Genomic DNA, 22008 nt, shown 5'->3' with positions numbered 1-22008 from the left:
AAGATGGCCTTGAAGAGGTCCGATCGTAATTCCGAACCATAGCATGAGAAACTCCCTTTCCAAGGTGTCACTTCATGATCATACTTGTAAGCAACATTTGACCGAGTAGGTTTGGTAAGATTGGTAGCAGCGGGAATTCCCCTCATCGGGTACGTTACATCCCCATAGACTACTAAACTTGACTGCAACTTCAACTTCAATTTCAACTTCAACTTCAACCTCCCTACCATCTAGGCTTATGCCCGATTCGTGTGGCATCTCTGAGCTTAACATACTCTTTCATGTCTCGCGTATAGCGATCCGTGATCTCTCTCCTTGGTTCTAATAGTCCGGACAAGGGATTTTGACCATGTGCTACATCATGAAGCATGGAATGAAGTAGATCAATTCAAATCTTTGGATCCCTACATCATCAACACGGACTTCAAGCTCATTGTAATTTTGGTGTTGACGCCAAAATAATTCTACCTGAACAGTCTCTTCATCACGGTGTACTAATCTCAATCTTGATGGCAAGATGGTCAACGTCTATTTTGTCCCGGCCGTCCACCTCCATCTAAGACGGAGGGTATCCCGCGAGCAGACCTGGTACACGGTCTACACAATACTAGTGAGGTAAAGTCCGGCCAGAATCGAAGAACATCTTGTCCGTAGGCCATCCACGAGCCCAATCAAAACTGAAACTATAAATGAGACCAAGCTTCAGGGCCGTTTTCTTCAACGTATCGCTGAGCATTTCTCGAGTTTCATGCAATGTCATCGGTATTGGTTCCAAGGGCGCAATACGTATACAACAATGGCCTGACGATATTTCATCTCCCGCGGTGCATGTAGGCTATGATGGTGAGCCGCAATTTACTCGCCCGAAAGTGGAACACAACCAAACAGAGGCTCTCTCAGAAAGGAACACAGCCCTCTTCTCCCCAAAGAACATACTCCATGTTACGAATTCTGAGGCCATCGTTGTACGCAATCCTTAGTTATCTAAAGAGAAATGCAGTGCGATTGGTTAGCCAACCTCCTCTCCAGCCGGGCAACTGACTTCATCTTGGGTGCTGCTACCGCAGGGTAAAGCACCCGGCTTAGCGGCAGGATGAACCACGAGCATTTTCTGGAAGTTCCCGTAATCAACAATACCACGGATCGATGCCAAGCACTCCAAAGTCTTATTGAGAAGGTTGGGGCCAAACTCACTTTAGCGGTCCTAGATATAAATGTCGAGCGAGATTCGAGACGTTACGGAATGATTGTCTTCCTTCTACTTATATTCTATCAACCTAGACTTGGCGGGGTACACAAAAAAGGCAGCTTCATTCAACCGCACACTATCAAGAACCGAAGGCATAATCCCTTTCACGAAGCCAGATAGCCGTTCACCTCTCGACGTCAAACTCCTCGGTCCTTTCCGCCAGATTAACACCATGAGACCCACTCCTGTAGTAAGTGTTGCCTCCAGTCTTTGTCTCATTTATGCCGCCGGACTAATACTGATGCCCTGATATCCCAGCTCCTCGGGATGTTTCTTTCTGGCACTGCCATCTCAACACCATCCCCGACCGGTGCAACACCCTGCGAACCGATGTCTGATATTGAATCAAGCACCAGCTGACCTTATTCACAGCAGAGTGCGGACCTCTTCCTCAGGAGATGCTTTTCTGCATCACGTCCTGCATCATTTTTCGAAGAGAGGCTGCTCGAGGATTGGCTGCTGAAGGAGATTTAGCACAGGCCGTGCGAATGGTCGGCCGTGGCCATGGCCACACTTGACGGGCTGCTTGAGAGACCGAAAGTGCGTTTCGCTAAGGTGTGGAACTTGACTTGCAAGCCAATGTCAAATATTTTAATGTGATACTAAGTCAAGATGTTTAGTTTCTATATAAACAAGTCGGTTCAGAGACTATTTCTGACAGATTGTCAAGATAGCAGGACAATCATATCACTCCTATAGCCTGCTCAAGTTGATAAGCACTACATTGAATCATGAACTCTAGCTTTTCATTACCGGGACATCTTGCATTAGGTTATGCAAGAACTGCCCTCATTTTTCGACAAGAGTTTTCACTTGGCGCCTAGGATAATGCACCCCACACGACTTGAAGTTTCATAGCTTCTACACGATAATCATGATTCATGTAGACCAGAACTTCACTGCAACTATGGTCAAATCCGCTCAATCTACTCAAGTTCACGTGATACATCCAGATCACATCAGATAAGAGAGAGTTCAAGGCGTTGTCAGTATACCACGTGTTGTGACTCTGCCTCCTTGACACGTCAATTCCACCATCAAGCCACATGTCTCGATTCCTCTACCAAAGTCCCACTCAACGTATACCAACTAGCAAAGTTACAACAGGTACCTTGTTGACTTGGATATATCCAATTACCGAGCATTTCTTTCAATATTCCCTGCCTTCAACGCCCCCCACCATATTCGCCATCTACCGCATCTAGCCGGTTTCCACAGAGCCACTATAACCATATCTTAATCATTCTTCCCTTCCTTCCGCATCTTCTTAGCTTCCATACTTCAACCATCACATCTCATAAACGCTTCGGACGCCTCTATATCCATAGGATCGAGTTTCTAGAATATGTAACGCTAAGCCCGCAATGCGCCACCTGAAAACAGCCACTCTTGGCTCCCCCGCTCTGCTAGGAGCTCCTCCCACAGTACCCATCCCTTTGCTTCTCCCTTGCAAGGACTATCATGACTAGTTCTTAGGCAACCTCCATCATCCTTCGATTCCTCCCAAAGGAATCCCATTATCCAGTTTTGGAAACCTCTCGCGTACCCAGTCCACGCTAGACCCCCATCAAAGTCAAGGCCAAGCTCTCGCAAGAGCCGAACCTAGTCCGAAGTCAGGTAAGAGAGATGGACAGGAAAAGAAAAGACGTTATGGCAACGCTTACTCAGGCACACAAAGAAGCCCACAACTTTCTCAGCCCTATCCTCACTTGCCGTGCTTGCCTCTACCCTTATGTGCCCTGACTATTCAACTACAAAACGCTAAGCCCTTCGGACTAAAGCCTCCCTGTTGCACATCTCATATCCCAAAACGGAGTCGAGGTCGATAACCATCCGTCGCCCTCCATACCGCGATAGGCAGGTCAATTCAGAATGCGGCTTCAGAACAAAACGTCTTGGGAGCTGATTGTCTGAAATTAGAGACCGCGTACCTTGGATACGCAAAGACACCCAACCCTATCAAGAATTCAAGACAAAAAAGGCTGCGCCGACGAGGCTCTAACCAGTTCCATCACAAGATCTTCACCTCGATCTTCATCTCTTGTTTTGTTGTCTCGGCTTAGAGAGGCTCCCACAAGCCAGCTTTCCCCGTCGTGCCCGTTTTCTTTCTATCTATCCCCTAACTAGCTACCCTGTTGCTCATCTTATCCATTTCGTGCATAGGGTTGTGGGATCAGGAAACGAAACCAAAAGTCGGGAAAAAGCAAGTATATGCTGAACGACCCCCGGCCTCCATTCTGATCCCTACGTCAGCGCCAGAGATCCCGGTTTACCTCCCTTGCCTGCAATAGGTAATACCCGCCATCGCTCCCTACCAGATGCGTGATCAAGGCAATGTATCCGTACGTATATAACTAGGCTACAAAGTACATGTGCCACAGCTCAAGCTTGCAGCTCTCGATGATCCCCTCCAGAAAAAGGGGACTCAGAGACTCCAGACCTCCGTCATTCCATCTCAGCAGGGCTGCTGGCGCTGTCTGAGTCTCTGAGTCTCCGAGTCTCTGTCTGCCGCTGCCAACAAGCCCGCATGACACACCTCAAAGAGACAGGTCCAGACTACGGACCCTCCCAAAAAGCAGGCGGGGGCCAAGCCGGACCGCCGCCCTCCCGGCGCGCCTCGCACCGGCCCTCCTCTAACAAACGTTCTTCCCTACATCCAACGACACTAGCTCTCTAGTCTACCAGCGTTTTCAACATTCCTCAGTACCAGATCCTTTGATTATGCCGTGGAACAACTTCTCGGCACCCGATATCTCCGGCCGCCACCTCTCCTTCTGTGCTCTCGAGCTGACCGAAGATCTGCCGCGCTCCCACGCCACACTGGAACCTCTCCCTGAGCGCAGCGCAGTGCCGTGACCGTGCCACGGCTCTCTCTCCCCGATACCCCCGCCCGGTCCCCGGTCCCTGAACCTGCAAGTCTCACACCGAGTTACCATCGGCCGGTCCCCGAGCCCGCGCAGCACCTCAACTTCCCCTCTTTATTGTTCTTTCCGCCTGCCGGGACAACTCCTCCCCGTGCGTGCCTTGCGCGCATCGCATTCGGCATCGCACCGGTGGAGCAGAGTAGAGTAGCAGCCTGTCAGAATGAAGTACAGGCACGACGCCAGGGTGGGTAGACAGATCTCGTCGATACTAGCTAAGTAGATGGGTAATCCAAACCCACACTCCCATTAACCCCCCGGCCTCTTATATTCCCAAATCGCAGGTTTCAACCAACATGCTTCCATTCATGGTTCTTGAGATGCTTTCAAAGAAAGGAATGAAGCTCAACAGTGTCCCTTTCTCTCTGTATCCAAATCATCTACCACATCTCAACGCTGCACAACACACACCCCCTCGGACAAAGACGAAATCCCCACTCTCCCTCACCTCCGCCTACCGTCCTTCCGCAGCGGCGTCTATACCCAAATAGTAAGAAAAAGCAAATATCCAAAGCAAGCCCTTTGCATCCCACGGACTCCACACACTCACCTCTCTCACCTCTCAAGAAACGTCTGAACGCTTCTTATACAACATCCACAAAAACCCGCAGGCTGCAGCACCCATCATCCATGGGAAAAGCTGGGAAAAAGGAATTATGCCGAGCCAGCCCTAGTAAAACCTTGTAACCCCCCTCCCATCCTACGGCAACCGCAACTCGGTCGAACCAAAGAAAAAACTTCCCGCATGTCCACTCACTCCCCCCCTCTCTCTCCCGCCCATCACGTCCACAGCAATGGCACGAAATATCCCAAGTTTTCCAAACCAACCAGCCAGTGAAAGTTCCTCTTTTTCTCTTTCCCACCCTCCCCCCTCGAGACCTCCCAGGCAAGGATCGTCGATCGACGCAACCGTCCTCAGCCCGCATCATCTAGCGTAGCTTCACATCAACAAGCGGACAAGGGCAAACTCAAGGAAAAGCGCATCACCGAACCCCTCCCAGGACCGACCCCCGGCCGCCCCGCCTTACCTGCCTAGCCCACCAACAATTACACCTGGAAAAAACTAAAGAAAGAACAAAATAAAAACAAAATTATAAGAGAACGACACCTCACCACATGCCAGACAACGGTACGGATAGAACCTAGGCTCGTGGCTCGCCCGCCCGCCCCAACTGCCAGCCAGCCGCACCCCCCGGTTTCGTTCCTGTGAGTTAGGTACCCCCCCCCCCCCCACCGTGTTTGCGCCGCCGGGCGGTCGGTCGGTGCAATCATCTCGGCCTTCATCGCCCGGGAAAAAGGGGGTTAGATGTACCTATTGCGTAAAGCCAGAAAAATAAATACATAAAGAAAGGCATGGTAGGGGGAAAAGACCCACTGGCTGCACTGCGTCCTGTCAGGACCAAAAAGAAGTTTGACTTGTCAGACTTGACTAAGGAGGCACAGGGCGGCGCACATCACCAACCCGTCTAAGAAAAAGTAACAACGACCTTAAACTACCTAGTACTACTGCGTATACTGCGTAAGGTACATCAAAATCCTTTCTCAAACCCCTGGAAGGAAAAAAAAAAGCACGAAACATTAAAAAAAAAAAAAAAAACGGACGAGGCCCTATGACCTACTTACCTACGGTCCCTCTCTTTCCCGTAGAATAAGCAAACACCGCACAAATACGGCAAGCAACCCGTGTCTCATCCATCTCTCCAGAAATCCAAGACCACTTCCCAGAAAGAAAATCAAGAATACATACACGCAAGAATGAACCCCTTCAGATTCCTTCCATTGGTAGTCCCATCCGAGAGACAGAGAGCAGGGGAAGCCTGGAGGAAGGGGGCCAAGGGCCCCCAAATGAATAACCCCCTCTCCCACCCCCATATCTACCATCAAAACCCCCTTACCAACCCCAGCCCCTCATGCCCCTTCAAGAACGCGTCGTGATGATGATGGCCAAGGTTTCGAAACATCGATCTGGAGGGACTCGAGGGTCGTCCCAATAAATCGAAGCTTCGTCCGGATCTGGAAATGTACTCGTGCGGCGCTGTCCCAAAAAATAAAGGGGACCGGGGGGGAGATATGCTTGGCTAACCACTTGTGACACCTCCCCCGTTTTCCCACTTGCGAATTAAAGAAAAAAAGAATGTGTGTTCATCTTGGGAATCTGGACCCCTCCGCCAATCTTACAAAACCACAGATTAGAGCCGTGTCGATCTTTGGATGAACCAAGTCAAACCAGTGGAAGGATATGCGGGATCGAGATACCGAAAGGGAACAGCCCGCCCCAGCAACGACGTCTAACACGGCACTGAGGGCCACATGAGCAGCAGCAACATCAGCAGCATCTCACAAACCAGAAAGCCGATCCTTGGCCAATCTCTCTACGAATACCCTTTCTGCCCTTCCAGGCTCTCACCCTCTCACCCATGAAGCCGTCGGCCGGGATCCGCGTCTATCGATGCAGTGATGCGCAAGATCCGATGCGGGACCCTACACTAAAACCCCCCGACCCTTCCCCCTTCTGCTCGTCAACTTACCCGCTAAGGGCCAAGATCCGCGCCGCCGCCGTCGTCGCCGCCGCTGCTCCTGCGGCCCAAAAGTCGCCTCCTCCACCCGGGATTTCGCAGCTCTTGCGACTAGGCCACCCGGAAGGAAACCTCCTCCGGTAGGAGACGCAGGAGCGTGCCAACGACGGACGACCGGTGAAGAAGTGGATTCGGAGGGGGGGGGGGGGCGTGTGAGCGGGTGAGTGAGTGTGCGCTGCACAAGTCGATAGCCAGCCCTCCAACACCCAGGGAAGCCATCACCGACATATGCAAGCCCCAGCCTCCAGGAACTCTACCGAACAAGCGAGAGCAAGTTGGGTGACGAAAGTGCGGAGCAGCCGCGCAGTCGCACAACCACCTACGAAGTACATGCGTGCCGACGATGAACCCAGTGCTTCTGCAAATCGTATAAACGAGACGAGAACCGGCTTTTTGGGCCCCGGCTTTCGGCTCCGGCTTCAGGTGAGCCGTGACAAACAAAACGTCTACGAGGGCCCTCCCTCCATGGACCGTTTTCCCCCTGAATCAGCCTCTCTGGCAACGTAGCACTGTGGCTGGCGTATCGAACAAACAATCTTGGCCTCAACAGTCCGAGCCGGGCCAGACTCGTAGTCCCTACCTATTTGGTTGATTTTCCTGGCCACGAAACACCTCCAGCTCGCTGCCACATGCCAGAGGCGCTAGGTTCAATTGTGGCTAGGGCGGAGGCGCGGTCGCTGCTTCGTATGGCGATCATTCTTTTTTCGCGAAACCTTCTCTTCGTTGGCCATACCCAACGTGGTCATTGATCAAGCGACTATCGGGTCGAGACTTCGGGTACGAGATGGCAATACCCAATATCAGGCCACATCGTGGCTTTCTTCAGTGTCGTGCCTGAGACGATGTCACCTAGTAAATCCGGGGCTAGGAAAAAAAGAGCCCACGGCCACCGCGCCTCGGAAGCTGTGACGACTGAGTCCTGGCGAGCACGAGGCGGACGAGATAGGTCACAGTGAGCCTTGACAGCCCCATCAAATGCTACCGTATCAGACAAGGCGCCTTCGAAGCATGCCTGTCAATAACTTCTGCTTCGGAGATTTCCGCCTTGTGCTGGGACCAAGCCGCCGGAAGCCGTCGAGCAGTAAAACGCAAAGTCATAAACAACTGCCGTGAATCTTCATTTACTAGTAAGCTGCCGAGCTTCTCATCGCCGATGAGACCCGTCGTGTTCCTGTTCAAAGGGAACGGGCCCTTCAGTCGATGAATGAGTCAAGGTCTCGGAGGGAAATAAGGTAAGGCGGGGACGACGAAACGGGTTGCGATGCCAGATATTTTTGTGCGGATACAACTGACTTCGTCACTGACGAGCGGTTGAAACATCTTTTTGGGAAGGAATTGAGGCGATACTAGCTCAGTGACCCCGGCAGAAGATCGCCAGCATCAAGAACGCGCCTAAGCACGGCCGCAGTGACCATTGCGTTCGAGACCGCGATCTAGGCTCATTGGCAATTCTAATCTGCCCTTGAGTGGAATAGTGCAAGAAATCGGCAACTTCACTAACAGCCGGATGTTGAATTGCGAAATGCCGCAGGGTGTGAATGACGACAGGGGAGACGATGGTGAGGATAGTAAAGGCATTCCGTGCGTGCGAGTGCGAGTGAGAGGAAAAGGACACCAACGAGAAAGAGTAGAAAGAATTCGGTCCATGGTAAAGGACTTCAACGTGGGGGGAATTGGTGTTGGTGGAAGACACATTCAATAGTGTCTCACAGAATCACCCAAAACCGCTAAGTGCTCATACTTTGCAGAAAAACGAAGGCTCTTGATTCGTTTCTTTCTGCCGTTCCCACACGGCACGACCATCATGTAAAAGCGGAAGGTTCGTAACCAGAATGGTTTGGCTCGCGACCAGGTGATTCAGGTTGAGAGAAAAAGCAACGAGAAAAAGAGCTTGGAGGAGACGTGTCCTGACAGTTCATTGGCAGCAGCACCTGAACACCCGCGGATGTCTCAGTCCACCCATACAGGGCCGCCAGCAGGGACAAGAAGGGATCTCCTGCAGAGATGGCCAGATCCGGCAATGCCCTGTATGATTCTGCTCGATCTTGCCTCGTATTGTGACTTCGATCTCAAACAATAGTGTTCGGCTGGAAAGCTATTTGTTCCCCGGTGGCGACGGGAATAGAGGGCAAGAATGGCATCTGGTGAGCGTCAGCGAGATCTCAGTGAAACGGTGGAATGGGTTTCGAGAAGCGATAGCAAGACGTATTGTTTGCAGTGTTTCTCGTATACGACGTTTCCTCGGTCCTGCGCCTGCCAAAGACTGGATGTAGATCGCCAGCCATCCAATTGTGCCGTAAATCTCCCAATGAAAGGTGTACGGTTCCCGTGATCATACGACGGCGCACCTCGGTCGATCTGGACAACCGAGCTTCAGAGGAAAAAGCAAGCAAACGTCGCCCAGATTAAGTCGTCTAGGTTTGCGGACGGCCCCAACGTCGTAAGGCTGAACAGCGGGAGCTAAGCACATTGTCAGACTGGTCTGGTGCTAGGCACCTTTTCTTTCTGATCAGCCAAAGAAACTGGCAGTCGGAATATTAACATAACCGCTGTACCCGTGGGGTCGGTACCCGTCGTGACAGGTGGCATATATTTTGCCCTGTGACTGAATTGAAGATTCGTTGTACTGATAGACACGTGCCGCTGCTACACATGAGTAATCTCGAGACTTACAACTTCCCTATGGATTATGGGTGAAATCCCAGCCTGTCTTGAAGCACGCGCTAGAACGACGGCGAGGATCATGAGCGGGCGCACAGTAAGCTAGAGGGCCTTCGCGATTGGTGCAACAGCCAGGTTTGATTCATTCGTTGTAGCATTGGCCGTTGGTTCGCAATAAGAAAAGGACCCGGGAAGAAAACAGGGAGGATCATGGCCACGGTCTGATTCCGAGAGGCGCCAACCATTGAAGTGCGACGGCCAAAAACTTGTCGGTAACGTTGTGCGACGTATGACGAGGTACTCCAGACTTATTGCCAGTCACCACGATCAATCGCCGGGGTTGAGGAAACGAGGTTCGGGGTTTGCTGGCTGACACGCTGTTGGAGCGGCCAGCAGTTTGAAATATGTGAAGTGTGGCGCTGTCGAGAGGGTCGGGGACTGAAAAAACGAAGCGTGTCGCCAGCGTCACACGTAAAACTAAGAGACGGTTCCGAAGATTACTGCCGTAGAATCGGATCTCAACGTCTGCGTCTACTTGTGAGTATAGTGCGCCTAACTTCGTCCGCCCCTTTGCATCAGAACCAAGAGCCGTGGACGCGATTTGTTGAGACGCAGGCTTAACAAGATCAATGGGAGCTTCATGTTGTCATTGCCACTCGGTTGGCGCTAAACATTGCAAAACAGGTAACGAAAGGATGCAATCCTGTCAAGCAGGTGAGATGGTGAAACCACACAAATCAACGTTGTATTCCACGAATAGAAAATGCTCTCCAACGGTCGTAAGATTCAGAGTGTGGACGTTCCAGTCTAACGCCTGCTGCCGTTCCTCGGCCGAAAGGCTAGGTACAGTTTGATCTCTTCTCGGGAGTCGAGAATGACTTCCCGCACTGTAAAGGAACGGTCCATTCTCGTGTGAAGTGATTCATGAGCCGTTTCTTGTTGGAAGCGTCTTGCCAGAGATCCGGCCGTGCGTACGTCCGCAGTCTTGAAGTCGCGCAAGTCGACGTCACCTCAACGGCCGGGCATAGCGCCGTTTCTGTACCAGATTTCCGTTGGCTTGCGGCGTGGGGTTGTTTCAACGGGCGAGCAATCGACTACGGGCTCTTTCTGGCCTGATCTCGTTGCCGAGACCTGGGAAGAGCATGGGGCTACCTGTCTCGCCAACCACTCTAATCTCCTTACCGGGAGGGCCCTGAGTGTGTTAACCACATGGCCGGGAAGCGGGGTTGATGACCTCTTCGGGCGCTAGACAATTTCTTTTCCAACTTCTGACACTACCGACGAGACGCTGGTAGCTGGAGATGCACCAGAGCATGCTGATGACTGGAGTCGATATGCCGATAGACCATAGTTGTGCCCCAGGAGTCGGACCATTTTGTCGCGAAGAGAGCCGCCGCCTCCTGTGTTTGGCTACCGTCGCCCGAGAGCTGGGGTTCGATATTATTGCCGATGCAGTCACTCTCACCGGTCAGGCTCCATATCCCCTTAGCCCCGTTCGATCCGAAGGGTGAGTGGTATTGTTCGTGACATTTTATTTGCCGGACGAAAATGCGAGATGATGGTGCGCGCGCGTGAGTGTGTGTGGATTGCGTGGCAGACCGATCTCCAGATCAGACGATCGCACCATGAGCCAAGCCTAATTGGCATGTCAGAGCCAGATCCTAGGGAACTGGTGACGAGGGCCGGGTGCATCGCATCTAGTCCGCGCTTCATCCCGATAGTGCTGCTTCTTGCTTGAGATATTCGATGAATCTACGTACGTCGATGATCCAGGCTCAAGTGCGCGGCGTCGCGCACCGGCCAGCTTGGGCCTGGGGCGGTGCTTGCGATGAAGAATTTCCGTCCAACTTCCCTGGTTCGCGGATGCTTAGCCACTCATGAAGAGACGATGACAACATGGTAGTTGCGCCTTTTCACCCAGTGTTGATTGGAAACAGCTGTCGTGCATCGGTATTGTTCCAACTTCGCATCGGCCGACCTGAGTTGATCTCAAGGCCGTCCGCCATCCTGCGAGGTGCATTCGCCTGTTGTATGCAGTATGGTGGAGGCTTATAGGCAACGATCTTCGCGCCAGGATCTTTGGGCTTCGACGTAACCACACGGCTTATGGTTGCATGGGCAGTCACCGATTGCAGGGACGGCAGATCATCAACTGACCAGTATGAACGTATTTTGCTGGTGTGAACGAACGATCGAGTGATGGTGAAATGCCACCCTACCCAGGTATCAGCGCATCGAAGACGGCGGCATATTGATGAAATGATGAAGTGAGGGTTCCATGGAAGGGTCGGGTCTTTCAGATCCTACTGCGGACGGGGTAGCAGTGGTGGCCTCGCTTCGACTTGTGGTTGGGGTGAGCATGTCGTCTGGCCCATGAGCTGAAGCCACATGGTGAGTCGTGAGCTAGCTGCTATCGCCTCGGACTCGGGACGTGCCACCGTGCCTGACACATCCTTGAGTAGCGCTAAGCAGCAATGCATTCCTGTTTTGTTTTCACCCAAGAAATCGGGGTTGACGGACTGAACCGCAAAGTGCGGCCGCACTTTGAAAGCCCGGTTTGGCCACAACTCATCACATGCTGCAGATGTACGCCTGCAAAGCACCTCGGAGCAGGAGCAATGGATGGAGATTTTGACGACAAGCTGTCGAAACTTATCAAAATGACGGAACGTCGACGGCCACTACTCTACTCCATCAGTATGGTGGGTGGCTGCATATGTCAACTGCAATGTGACTTTGAATAGCGGCCCGGCATATCGACCCAAGGTCGGTGAGGCGGCACTCCTGGGTCGTGAGTATAGCAGCCAGTTACCTGCGCCAGGATTCGAGAATGGGGATCTGCATATGAAGCTAGAAAACAAACATGAGCATGATCTGACATACCCGGCGGCAGCAACGCAAATGGGTCGCGTCGAGATGAGGTCCTGGGGTGTTTGGCCGGTACTGAGCTGCTGTCGAATCTTGGACCACCAGCTCGAAGACAGGACTGGGTCTGCAGGAGATTTTGATGCTCGTAATACTGGAGTCAATGTCGCTTTCATGTGGTTTTCATGAGAAACCCTCCGCACTCCGGCGTGGTTAAAGATCACAGGAAATCGACGAACCCGCGCCACGGGAGACTGGATGCTGGATCGTGACTCTTTGGGTACCTGAGGAGTACATCAAGATCCCGCATGCAAACCCATGTCGAAACAGCGGAAACGGCCCAGTCAAAGAATTGAGATGTGATGTTTTGATAGCGATGGCCGGATCTGGCGCATGTCCTAATAAAGCGGAGCGAGGCAGAAGATGATGGCAGTTGTGATTTGCTCATAAGCTGGAGACGGCTTCCTGAAGAGGCAGTAGCTCCGATTAGGAACGGTTGGATTGAAGTGCCCGTATCGAGCGGAAAGTCAATCGTGAACCGCGCCAGTGTAGCCTGCCAGGGAGTGACTTGGACCAGGGCTGATGTTTTATATCGAGTGGTGGTAAGCCTGCATGCGATCGTGAGAAACGCGCAAGATCCCGCGAGAGACGCCGAGGTGTCAGCAAACGATCTCAGTGGGTGGCCAGTGGACGCAACGCTCACCGAAGTGGCCGCGAACATCGTACCCGTGTGCCAGACGGTTTGGTTCCGCTTCTTGCAGACGAGATGACCAACGGTGGCGGCGACAACGGTTAATGCAGAGGGGAGAAAGGGGGTGTAGGCACATTGCGCGACAGAAAGAGAGCCACTGGTCGAGCAAGGCTGCCGAAAGGAGATGTGCTTGCTGGATTGGGCGACGTCGTGCCCACGGCGGGTTACAAAGAGGATTGCAAGGGGGGCTGTCTGGATGTGCATCGTCGATCTCATCTTGGTTGGTCGTAGGTACGCGGCAAGACCAGGGCAAAGGTAACTTGGCAGGAAGCAAGCGGCATGAATCCTGCAGATGAAGTCAAGATGCGGTAAGGAGATCAGAGAGGCGATGGACCAGGGTGTGGCGTGGATGTGTTGGGGTGCTCGCTGCTCGCTTTTCCAACACGCCCCCTTCTCCGGCCTTCACTACCCGCAGATGCAGACGGCAGACAGTACGTCCGTTGCGACGCCAGGCTTGAAGCAATGTCGAGTCGCAATAGGCTCTTGCTACCTCGTTGGCGTGGGTGCAATTATCGCGGCATTTCGGATTCTCGAGTGAAACGGGCATCCCTCCTAGTCTGACTGACGTATTTTGAAATCTCAGCTCGGAATCGCAACATCCAGTGATATAAAATAGTTGGGGCTCAGGCCGAAAATAGATCGCGACGATACGATAATGAGGAGCAGGAGGAGAATGAGACGAATATGGGGGTCCGTGTGGGCTAAAGCGCGATTCTGTATGCGTATGTACTCCGTACAGATGACTGGACAGACAACAAGTACATTGCAGTTTGTTTGCCTGTCAAAGACTCGGCTATGGTTGTCTCATTGTATCCGTACATACGGATACGCATAATGCTGTTGATTGTCATGCCGGAGTCGACAGTGACCGCCGGACGTGTGCCTTTTTTCTGCTCGCTTGTTAAGGACGCGTGGATAGAGAGTCAAAGCTGGAGATGGTGGCCCGCTTCATCGAACCCCGCTGGTGAGGTACGAATAGGCGCAGACGATGATCGGTTTGATGTTCCGTGACCCTTGGTAATAGCACCAGCAGGGCAGCACTGAGAAGGATTATCGAAACTTCGATCGTGGAGAGGGGGTGTGGGTGGGTGATTGGCAAGTTGGGTTGAGCCCACACGAATAGTGTATTCGTAAGTATTCGGGAGCCACAAGGAGCATCTGCCTGAGCAGCGAGGTGTGCTGTGTGAGCCTGGCTAGGAGGAGTCAAGGACTGAGCCCTGGACCGTGAGTGAGGAGTACAGAGCCCAGGGACTCCCGTCGAGAGGAGAGGCCACCAACGAGTGCTCGGCCGTTTCAACTCTGAACTCTTTCGAGAAGGAAAAGTGGAGAGAAGAAGGGCAAGCGAGATCCCAAGGATCCCAAGGATTCCAAGGGGACGTCGGGAAAACGCCATTTTGGCACCCGCCGCAGCTGTCAAATGACGGGAACTCTCCACCATGCAGGGAACTAACACAAGCACCCGGTGGAAGCGCAAGGTACGAGGGACTTGTGGCATGTGCTGTGAGGGTCGACTGCCACTCGTACCGGAGACCTAATCAGGCTATTGTTCGTGCCCCGGCCTTGTCAGAAACTTTCAACGGTTCAAAGTAGAGTTACTTCTAAGCTCCACGTGCAGGTGTACATACCTACCTCGACAGCCCACGCTCACCAGCCCAGGCCAGGGAACCTTGGAAGGGAGTGGGCAACGTCCAAAAAGGCGAGAAGGGGAGGGGGAGGCAGGCGAAGCATCAAAGCACCTCTCCGTTACCAGCACCAACCTTGTCTGTTCATCTGTCTACACGAGACGAGCGGAAGCCAGTAAAGTTAACTTGATATATGGTGGATCTGGAGAGGAGGCGGTAAGGCGAGTCCGAATGGAATCCACTTGTCAATTATGGTATTGGCTATTGACGACTTGGGTAGGTGTATCCGTACGGGGTTATACTATCCGGAGTCCAGACTCTGAATCTCGTGAGATCTAGGGGCAGATTGAGCTCAGATGGTGTCCGTACCTTTTGTTAGAAACATACCAAACAGTCTTTGGCCTCGAATGTCACTCCTCTGTCGTTGGCGTGAGGGTTTCCAACGGTAGCTTCTGGGCACTGGGCAGTAGCTCATGGCAATGTACCCGCCAGCAATACCCCCATGCTTCACTTTGACTCCGACCGCATCCTGGCCATGTTGTCTCTCTCCGTCTCTCTTTCTGTCTCTCTCTCTTTCAGGCTCTCGGCTCAGAAATCAAAATGGGCCGCCGGCCCCGCCGAAACCCTCGTGGTGTACACTAGCAGGCCCGAGACGTCACGGACATTTGACATCGTCCTTGAACTCGATTCTGTCAAGATCAATCGACCCGACTAGCGGCTACCCCCCATGATGTGATGATTTCAAAGAGAAAATAAACCAATCCTGGTTGATAGTGATAGTCAGCGACAAGGGATCGGCATGAACAGAACAAGTGGAGATGGCCTTCTCTTTTCCTTCTCGCTTGCTTCCACCACGCGAGGCTCGAGCGCGAGGACCGCAATTCAAATCTTTCCGGTGGATGCATATCCGTTCGAATCCATAGACGATGGCACGGCGACGAAATCGGAGGGCACGGCACAGGTACTTTCCTGTCTCCCATGCAAAACGACCTTCAGGGACAGGGTGACATGGATAGCACAGCGCGGGACACGCTGTCCGAGGCCGTGGCGGGTCCAAAATCATGAACTTTCTTAGATTGGGGGGATCCTATCGATGGGGGGACAGATGCAATCCGCTGAAGCCTGAACGGTCTCTGGAGTGGACCGAAGACGCCTGGCCTGGAGGCAGGAGAAATAGAGAGAAGAATGAGTTCGGGGCCCTGCCCTGCCCTGCCTGCTTCGACGAGCTGCAGTCTGCACCTGTGAAACCACGGGTTCATCGTTCCATCGCCGCCAGTGGGAATTAAATCTTGCTTTGGCACCGCGGGTCCCGCATCGGAGAGAACAGCCCCGCCATGCTTGGACTGATTGTGTTAATCTCAATGGAGCGACGATCTTTCTGACACCGCACCGTGTCGCTGACACATTGAAACTCAATAGCAGAAGCCCTCCCCGACGAAGCAGTCCTATCAATGTCATTTTGTGCATGGCATAAGGAGCACTCAAAGAGTTATAAGTCGCAGCCGGGTATCACACGAGCGGCTGCCGACGACAAGGTTACCATTCCGTACCTTGCCTTGATTTTTTTGTAGCTGCTTGTTTGGACCATGATCGCATAACCTGCATATAGTGCTACTGTTGGATTTCTGGCATGATGCAGGTCTTGGAGGTCGGCGTATCGTGAAAAGTCGTGTCTGCTATCGACAAAGGTAGTCTCTGCCGGTGACTTTGAAGACTGCCCTGTGCTATTTCCAATTTGCACGAGGTCAGTGAGGCGTTGCGAGCCACCGGTGTATCTTCTTGGATTTGCGGCCCCAAAGCTTCATTTCTAAAGCAACCAAGAGTAGCCGAGGTTGCCAGATATCCTTCAGCGAAAACATGTGAGGTCATCATCCTAGATTTTGTACGTGGACCGAGCACTAGGGTGCACTATAGAGATTTCAATAGAACCCCTCCCGGAGTGGGATCCGTTGATTTACTTTCTCTTTGTACTATGAATTCGTAAACGAATTGATAGTTGTGCGGAGCACCATAGCGGTAAATAGCCAGGCTTTGGCTAGGTAAGCGAGCGTTATACGTGCCTCTGCACAAGCATTATGGAGTGTGGTTGTGTGATCTCTGGCGGGGTCAAGTACGACGCCGAGCAAGGCAAATGGCCGTTTGGTCGTACAACCGGCCGCATCAACAGAAGCCTTGCCAATGAGTTAGCTTTGCCCACTAACCATCTCTTCAATAGTTTGCAGCAGTCTGCCTCGAAGCCTCGCGGAACAAGATATGTTGTCAACCGCGTGCGGGCGTCTATGACCATCATAAAAGGCTGCTCTTCGCATAGTCTAGTGTTGTCTCGATATCTTTCGTCTCCTGCGTTGCACCCAGCGTCAGTTATCACCCGAAGGTGCCCTGTCGGAATCGATCGTCCTGGCTTAAATCAGCCACAACCACCCTTGAGACTCCAGTGCGAAGGCGTCTTCCTCGTTCAAGCTGGGGGAGAAACAAGCAGCCCCCAGCACCGAACAGCAGTGGCCGGAGACGTACGAACAATATTTGTAGGCTCTACAAAGTTTTGTGCTAAACAGTAAGTAAGTGGAAGATGTATTCGACGTCAGGTTTTGCCGGCTCGACAAGAGCTGCAGCCCGGGGAGTATCCATGCCCTTTCTCGCGTGGCCGGGCATCTGACCTCGTCCACTATTCGGAATGACACCTCGCGTATCCCGGCATCAAAAAGATCCACCAAGCTGTCGGACTTGCCATGGTACGTAGCCTCGACGGTCGTTATTGTTGTCTTATTTTTGCGAAAAGCGACCTCTGAGTCAGCTAAGCATTGTTCGCCAGGCAGGCAAAAGTCCATCCGACAGTATCACGAGGAGGCATACACATGGATGATCACCTGTGCATATTTTATTCAGTGTTTACATCAGATTACCTCTTCACAGCATCTGACGGAGATATTCAGGTGCGGCTATTACTCCGTTACGCACAGGCGATTATTCCAGACGCGATAATGGGGGGCCTGGAACAGGTAGAAGGAACATGGTGCTGGCAACGTAACAACCATATCCCAGTGCAGCCAGGGTATGTGAAACCTGACATTGACACTCCATGTCAAAACTTAGGTCTGTTCAACTGTTGTCGTGCCAGGTACGAATATGTTTGGTATTATGATGTCGACAGGTCCCGGTTGTTCTTCAGCTTGATGATCCTTTGACATTTCGGTCTCAAGATGACGATGGTTAGATCAACAGCGGTTGCTCGCCCACGGAATAGCAATGGACCTCGGCGTTCTGCGAAAAAAAAAAAAAAAAAAGAAAGAAAGAAAGAAAACCAAAATTCGCCACTTGGTTCAAAATCCGCCTGTGCACCGCGTAGTGTTGCCGATCACGACTGGCCGTTCAGAGTGGCCCTCTGTGACGCGCTGTTAGTGATAGATCACCCTCTCGTGATCATTGCTAGCCCTTTGGGTGGGCAGCCCGAGCCCCAGAAACAGAGGGTTAGGTGTTGAGCGTTGTGTACCACGCCAGTCATCTTTGTTCCATTCCGTCGAGACTTGAGGATGGTCGAGCCAACACAGGTTGCCATGTAAGACGCGGTGCGGATACTAAGAGTCTGGCTGAGACGTAGATCTCTGGCGGTTGCAGATCTAGTGAACTAGAAATGACAAGAAGCCGGGGACCCTTCGTCATTCAGGTCGCGACGCTTGTATTTCGTTGGGCATCAGTGCTCAAGTACAAGAGTTGGCTCCTTTGGTGAGCAATTGCCGAACGCCAACATGGCCCCCAAGAATCGCTGCAGATGCGGATACTTAGACAGCTTTTAATCAAAAGAGGCTTGAGAGGCTTGAGATGAGACCTGTAGATCCTGCAACTCTTTCGTGGGTGCATTTGAGTTTATGGAGCCGAAACATCAGAAAGCTGGAATTCAGAATGGTAATGATCGACGCCAATACGCGACTGGCTTGCAGGCATGTTGTCCGAAAACTGTGCATGTAAATTACGTCTCCAGGGGTCGATATAGGTAGTGTACAGAGTACGTAGTCGTCAGTTCAGAGAGGCTGAGCGATATTCTATCAGTCTAGTGTGAGGTCGGCGGCACGGATGAGGTACACAGAAATAGAGTAGCACTCTTGCTGTCTATTCGTACAAAGTCAGAATATCCATCGGCTGCAGTGCCTCCGGGGTGCCAGGTGCTAACGACGTGCCAGCTTAGCAACTAGACGAAGCACTGACTTTTGAGCCGCACGTATCAAGCGAGCTAAATCTGTAGTATCTTGGTTGTCAGATCCGATTAATATAAGCAAGCCGGTGCGAGCTCTGCTAAAAGCCTAGCGGGCCCAGCCTTTGATCCGCCATCGCAGCAGTCGGCTACTCTTTGCAATAACAACGAATAAATGCTCGTGGGATACGGGTACGACTAGAAAATTGCTGGGGTGTATGCAAACTTAGGCGGCAGAACGGCAGGGCTGTAGATTCCATGCTCGAAGAGCGCTCGTCACCATTGGGTGGGAAAGACATGATACGATTCAGCATCCCAATCGACTGGAAGGAGGGGCCGTAGGTGGAGAGACGATTTTGTGGTTGACTGGCCGAGTTGAATGGTTTTAGTATCCCCGTTCGTCGCGGATGCACCGAGACGGGGCCAGGCGATGCGCTAAGAACCGTTCAGGAAGGACCCCTGATTTCTATAGACAACGTTGGTCCCAAAAGCCCAGCGAAGTTGGCGAAGTGGGTGGGTAATTGGCGAAAATCTAGCCGACGATGGGTATCCGTACGAAGTGTATCGTGCATGATTACCCGCACACTCGTTGAACCTTAGGGAGGTACGGGTACCGGTAGATGGTCAATTTGGGCGCTGGATCGCCGCCTTTTCAAGGTGAATACGAGACGTGAAGATGCAACGAGATAACTGAACGCGACGAGGTGGTGCTGAGCCTTCATTGGCTTGCAATGCGAGTCGATATGGCCGGACCGGAACTAGCCAAGCAGGCCGATATAATGGCCGCATGCCGGCGAGCTGCGTTGAGGTTTTGACAGTGTTCCGCGAGGTAGGAATAACCGACGGCTACTTATCCTTAGCCGCGACGCAATTCATGGTATGACAGTCGCGGACCAGCCTGATCCAAGGGGAGACGCAATTGGCGTTCTCCGGAGAGCTCGGCTTGATGCTTGGTGGATGGTAGCAAAGCATAGCCGATGAAGAGCCCAACGCAGTTCACGGCCACATCTCGAGACGATGAACGGATACTCAATCCGCCAGTAATGTCTTGTCCAGGTCCGAGAAAACTCATTCTGTTAGGGACGATCTGGTGTGGTGCCACGATCAGCACTATCGTGAGTTGGAGGTCTGTAGGGCTTGACGTTGGCATGCCCAATTCTAGCTTTTTCTGTTCTCTGTCAGTGTATCGTGGAGAAGAGCAAGGGGCTTGCCTTGTAAGGGTTCGAGTATCCGCAGCCTCCAGGCCTCTGGCAACTCGGGAAGAAGGGCGACAGGAGTGGCAAAGCCTGGGATTGCTCTGACATCTGCAAGAAGTTGAGCTGTTACGCCAGATGGAGACCAGGATGAAAAGGGTTGGGGCATAGTGAATACAGCAGGTCAGCAATAGAAATGTGCAGTGCGACCAATTATAAAGCGACATGCCGCTGGTCAATGTGAACTATCACAACGCGAATTCTTGCAACCAGATTTTCGGGGTGAAAATCTGGCAGGCCAAGTTGGACTGCGCGAGATGATGGGGTGGGCAGGGGGTATTGCAGGAGGGAGTATCCGTACAAACTCCAAAAAGACCCTCGGTCAACGACCGCCAGTGAGCAGTCATCCAAGCCTGGGTGGGAGGAGGTGTTGCCGCGTTGGTAGAAGAGACATGGGCATGATATGACGTACGGGGGTGTGGTGGTGGATATGAGCTTTCGATGGTGTCTTGATGGATGGCCGATGGATGGATGGTGGCCTGAAGGGTATCCGTACCGGGACTGCAGAGGACCGTGAGGACGGTGTGCCTGGGACCCGATACCAACATCGGTGACCAACATGGGTTCGCGGCTACTCGGACAGCGGTGCAATTTGATGTCAAGGGTTCGGTCGGATGGATTTTCTGCCCAGTTCCTCCGGGACCCTGACAAGGACAGGAACCAAGAGCGACGAAAACCAAAAAAGGTAAATGATGTGACGGGCGTGCAACAGAGCAAGCCATGACGGCTGATGGACAGGGACAGCGGTTGGAGGAAGTTGGAGAAAGCTGCTGCTAAACGGATGTCAGCCAAAGGGGATGACGAAAGAGAGTTGAAGGATTGAATACCGGTGGTTGGCCAGGGGCATGCATGCGGAGAGAGAGAGAGACACACACACCACAGAGAGAAAGAGAAAGATGAGGTGGGAAAAAACCAAAAGAGAGGGAAAAAAACAAGGAAAGTGGATACTCTGAAAAGGTGGACAGGAAGCTCCCACGAACGACGGGGAGTGCACACTGCGTGACTGCACAACGTTTGGTCACTTTGGTGGGTGCGTATCTGGGAGAAGCTCGGATGGATCTGGATTACCTAAGAGAAGGGGCCCCATCTTATCCGATTTCTAATGGGTCTTCCCATTGGATCTTTGTGGAATTCCCGCCCAAGGCCACAAGGCAGCAGGGAAGGGCATGGGTTCGATGGACAGGCGGGCGGCTTCCTCCCGTCGATTCGATAGTCACCTCACCCCTTCATTTTCAGTTTCGGGCACTGGGCTCTTTCATTCAGATACCTCACTGTGAGTGAACTGGGTCGTTGTGAGTGGAGTCCATCCACTGTTTAACTCCATCGTTTTGCATTACTAGAGGATTGCCGCAGTATATATAAACGCTACCCTACCCTCGAATTCCGCACTATTTAACCTTAACCCTTTTTATAAGTCTCCTATCCTTTCCTCTATTCTACCCTCTCCTTCGTTAAGGGATTACTAAAATCGTAGTTTCGATAGCTTATTAATAAGCTAGTATTACTATTTAAAAATAAGTAACCTATTTTTATATATAAGCACCGGGAGTCTTATTATTATAAAAATAGTAATAAATATATTAGAGTACTTAAGAGAGCTTTTTAATAAACTTTTAATATTATTTAAAGTAATTATCCTTAAACTATAAAAAGAAGCCGAGGTACTATATTAATATGGCCCTATCTATCTTATTAATATTAATAATACCCTTCTTAGTATAAAATATATTAATAATACTTTATAGCTACGTTATTATACTTCGTAAATCGTACTTAATAATAATAAGGATTTTAGCGTTTTTTTTTAAGTCTTTTATTAAAGTCGTTATTATAAAGTTAGTTTAGTTATTAATATTTTAATAAGTATTTTAACTTAACTTAGAGGCTCTTATAGCTCTTAATAAAAAGCTTTTAAAGGACT

General features: G+C 51.7%; 7 protein-coding genes across 7 annotated transcripts, besides 1 other annotated feature; 2 read left to right on the top strand and 5 right to left on the bottom strand.

The window, feature by feature from the left end:
- Positions 1-3776: 3776 nt before the first annotated feature.
- On the top strand, positions 3777-3926 carry CTAM01_03728 (uncharacterized protein; the record flags this gene model as incomplete). Its single annotated transcript, XM_060519759.1, has 1 exon — positions 3777-3926. One exon carries the CDS (start codon positions 3777-3779, stop codon positions 3924-3926), a length of 150 nt encoding a protein of 49 aa, XP_060385965.1.
- Positions 3927-6587: 2661 nt separating this feature from the next.
- CTAM01_03727 (uncharacterized protein) lies at positions 6588-6830 on the top strand (the record flags this gene model as incomplete). Its single annotated transcript, XM_060519758.1, has 1 exon — positions 6588-6830. One exon carries the CDS (start codon positions 6588-6590, stop codon positions 6828-6830), a length of 243 nt encoding a protein of 80 aa, XP_060385964.1.
- Positions 6831-11513: 4683 nt separating this feature from the next.
- Positions 11514-11591: a sequence feature (Short protein (CTAM01_03726, KAK1506391.1) was converted to a misc_feature.).
- A 497-nt stretch (positions 11592-12088) lies between these two features.
- On the bottom strand, positions 12089-12448 carry CTAM01_03725 (uncharacterized protein; the record flags this gene model as incomplete). The annotated part of the gene is made up of 1 exon (XM_060519757.1): positions 12089-12448. The coding sequence occupies one exon, from the start codon at positions 12446-12448 to the stop codon at positions 12089-12091; it is 360 nt and encodes a 119-aa protein (XP_060385963.1).
- Positions 12449-12492: 44 nt separating this feature from the next.
- Positions 12493-13239, bottom strand: CTAM01_03724 (uncharacterized protein; the record flags this gene model as incomplete). The annotated part of the gene is made up of 1 exon (XM_060519756.1): positions 12493-13239. One exon carries the CDS (start codon positions 13237-13239, stop codon positions 12493-12495), a length of 747 nt encoding a protein of 248 aa, XP_060385962.1.
- A 685-nt stretch (positions 13240-13924) lies between these two features.
- On the bottom strand, positions 13925-14416 carry CTAM01_03723 (uncharacterized protein; the record flags this gene model as incomplete). The annotated part of the gene is made up of 1 exon (XM_060519755.1): positions 13925-14416. The coding sequence occupies one exon, from the start codon at positions 14414-14416 to the stop codon at positions 13925-13927; it is 492 nt and encodes a 163-aa protein (XP_060385961.1).
- A 2030-nt stretch (positions 14417-16446) lies between these two features.
- On the bottom strand, positions 16447-16954 carry CTAM01_03722 (uncharacterized protein; the record flags this gene model as incomplete). Its single annotated transcript, XM_060519754.1, has 2 exons — positions 16447-16452; positions 16847-16954. The coding sequence occupies 2 exons, from the start codon at positions 16952-16954 to the stop codon at positions 16447-16449; spliced, it is 114 nt and encodes a 37-aa protein (XP_060385960.1).
- Positions 16955-17609: 655 nt separating this feature from the next.
- Positions 17610-17726, bottom strand: CTAM01_03721 (uncharacterized protein; the record flags this gene model as incomplete). Its single annotated transcript, XM_060519753.1, has 1 exon — positions 17610-17726. One exon carries the CDS (start codon positions 17724-17726, stop codon positions 17610-17612), a length of 117 nt encoding a protein of 38 aa, XP_060385959.1.
- Positions 17727-22008: the final 4282 nt, after the last annotated feature.

The sequence above is a fragment of the Colletotrichum tamarilloi genome (genome assembly GCF_030869305.1).
Source record: "Colletotrichum tamarilloi strain Tom-12 chromosome Unknown Scaffold_8.1, whole genome shotgun sequence".
NCBI classification, from domain to species: domain Eukaryota; kingdom Fungi; phylum Ascomycota; class Sordariomycetes; order Glomerellales; family Glomerellaceae; genus Colletotrichum; species Colletotrichum tamarilloi.
The sequence above is the reverse complement of the archived record's forward strand: the minus strand, read 5'-3'. Positions and strand labels throughout refer to the sequence as shown.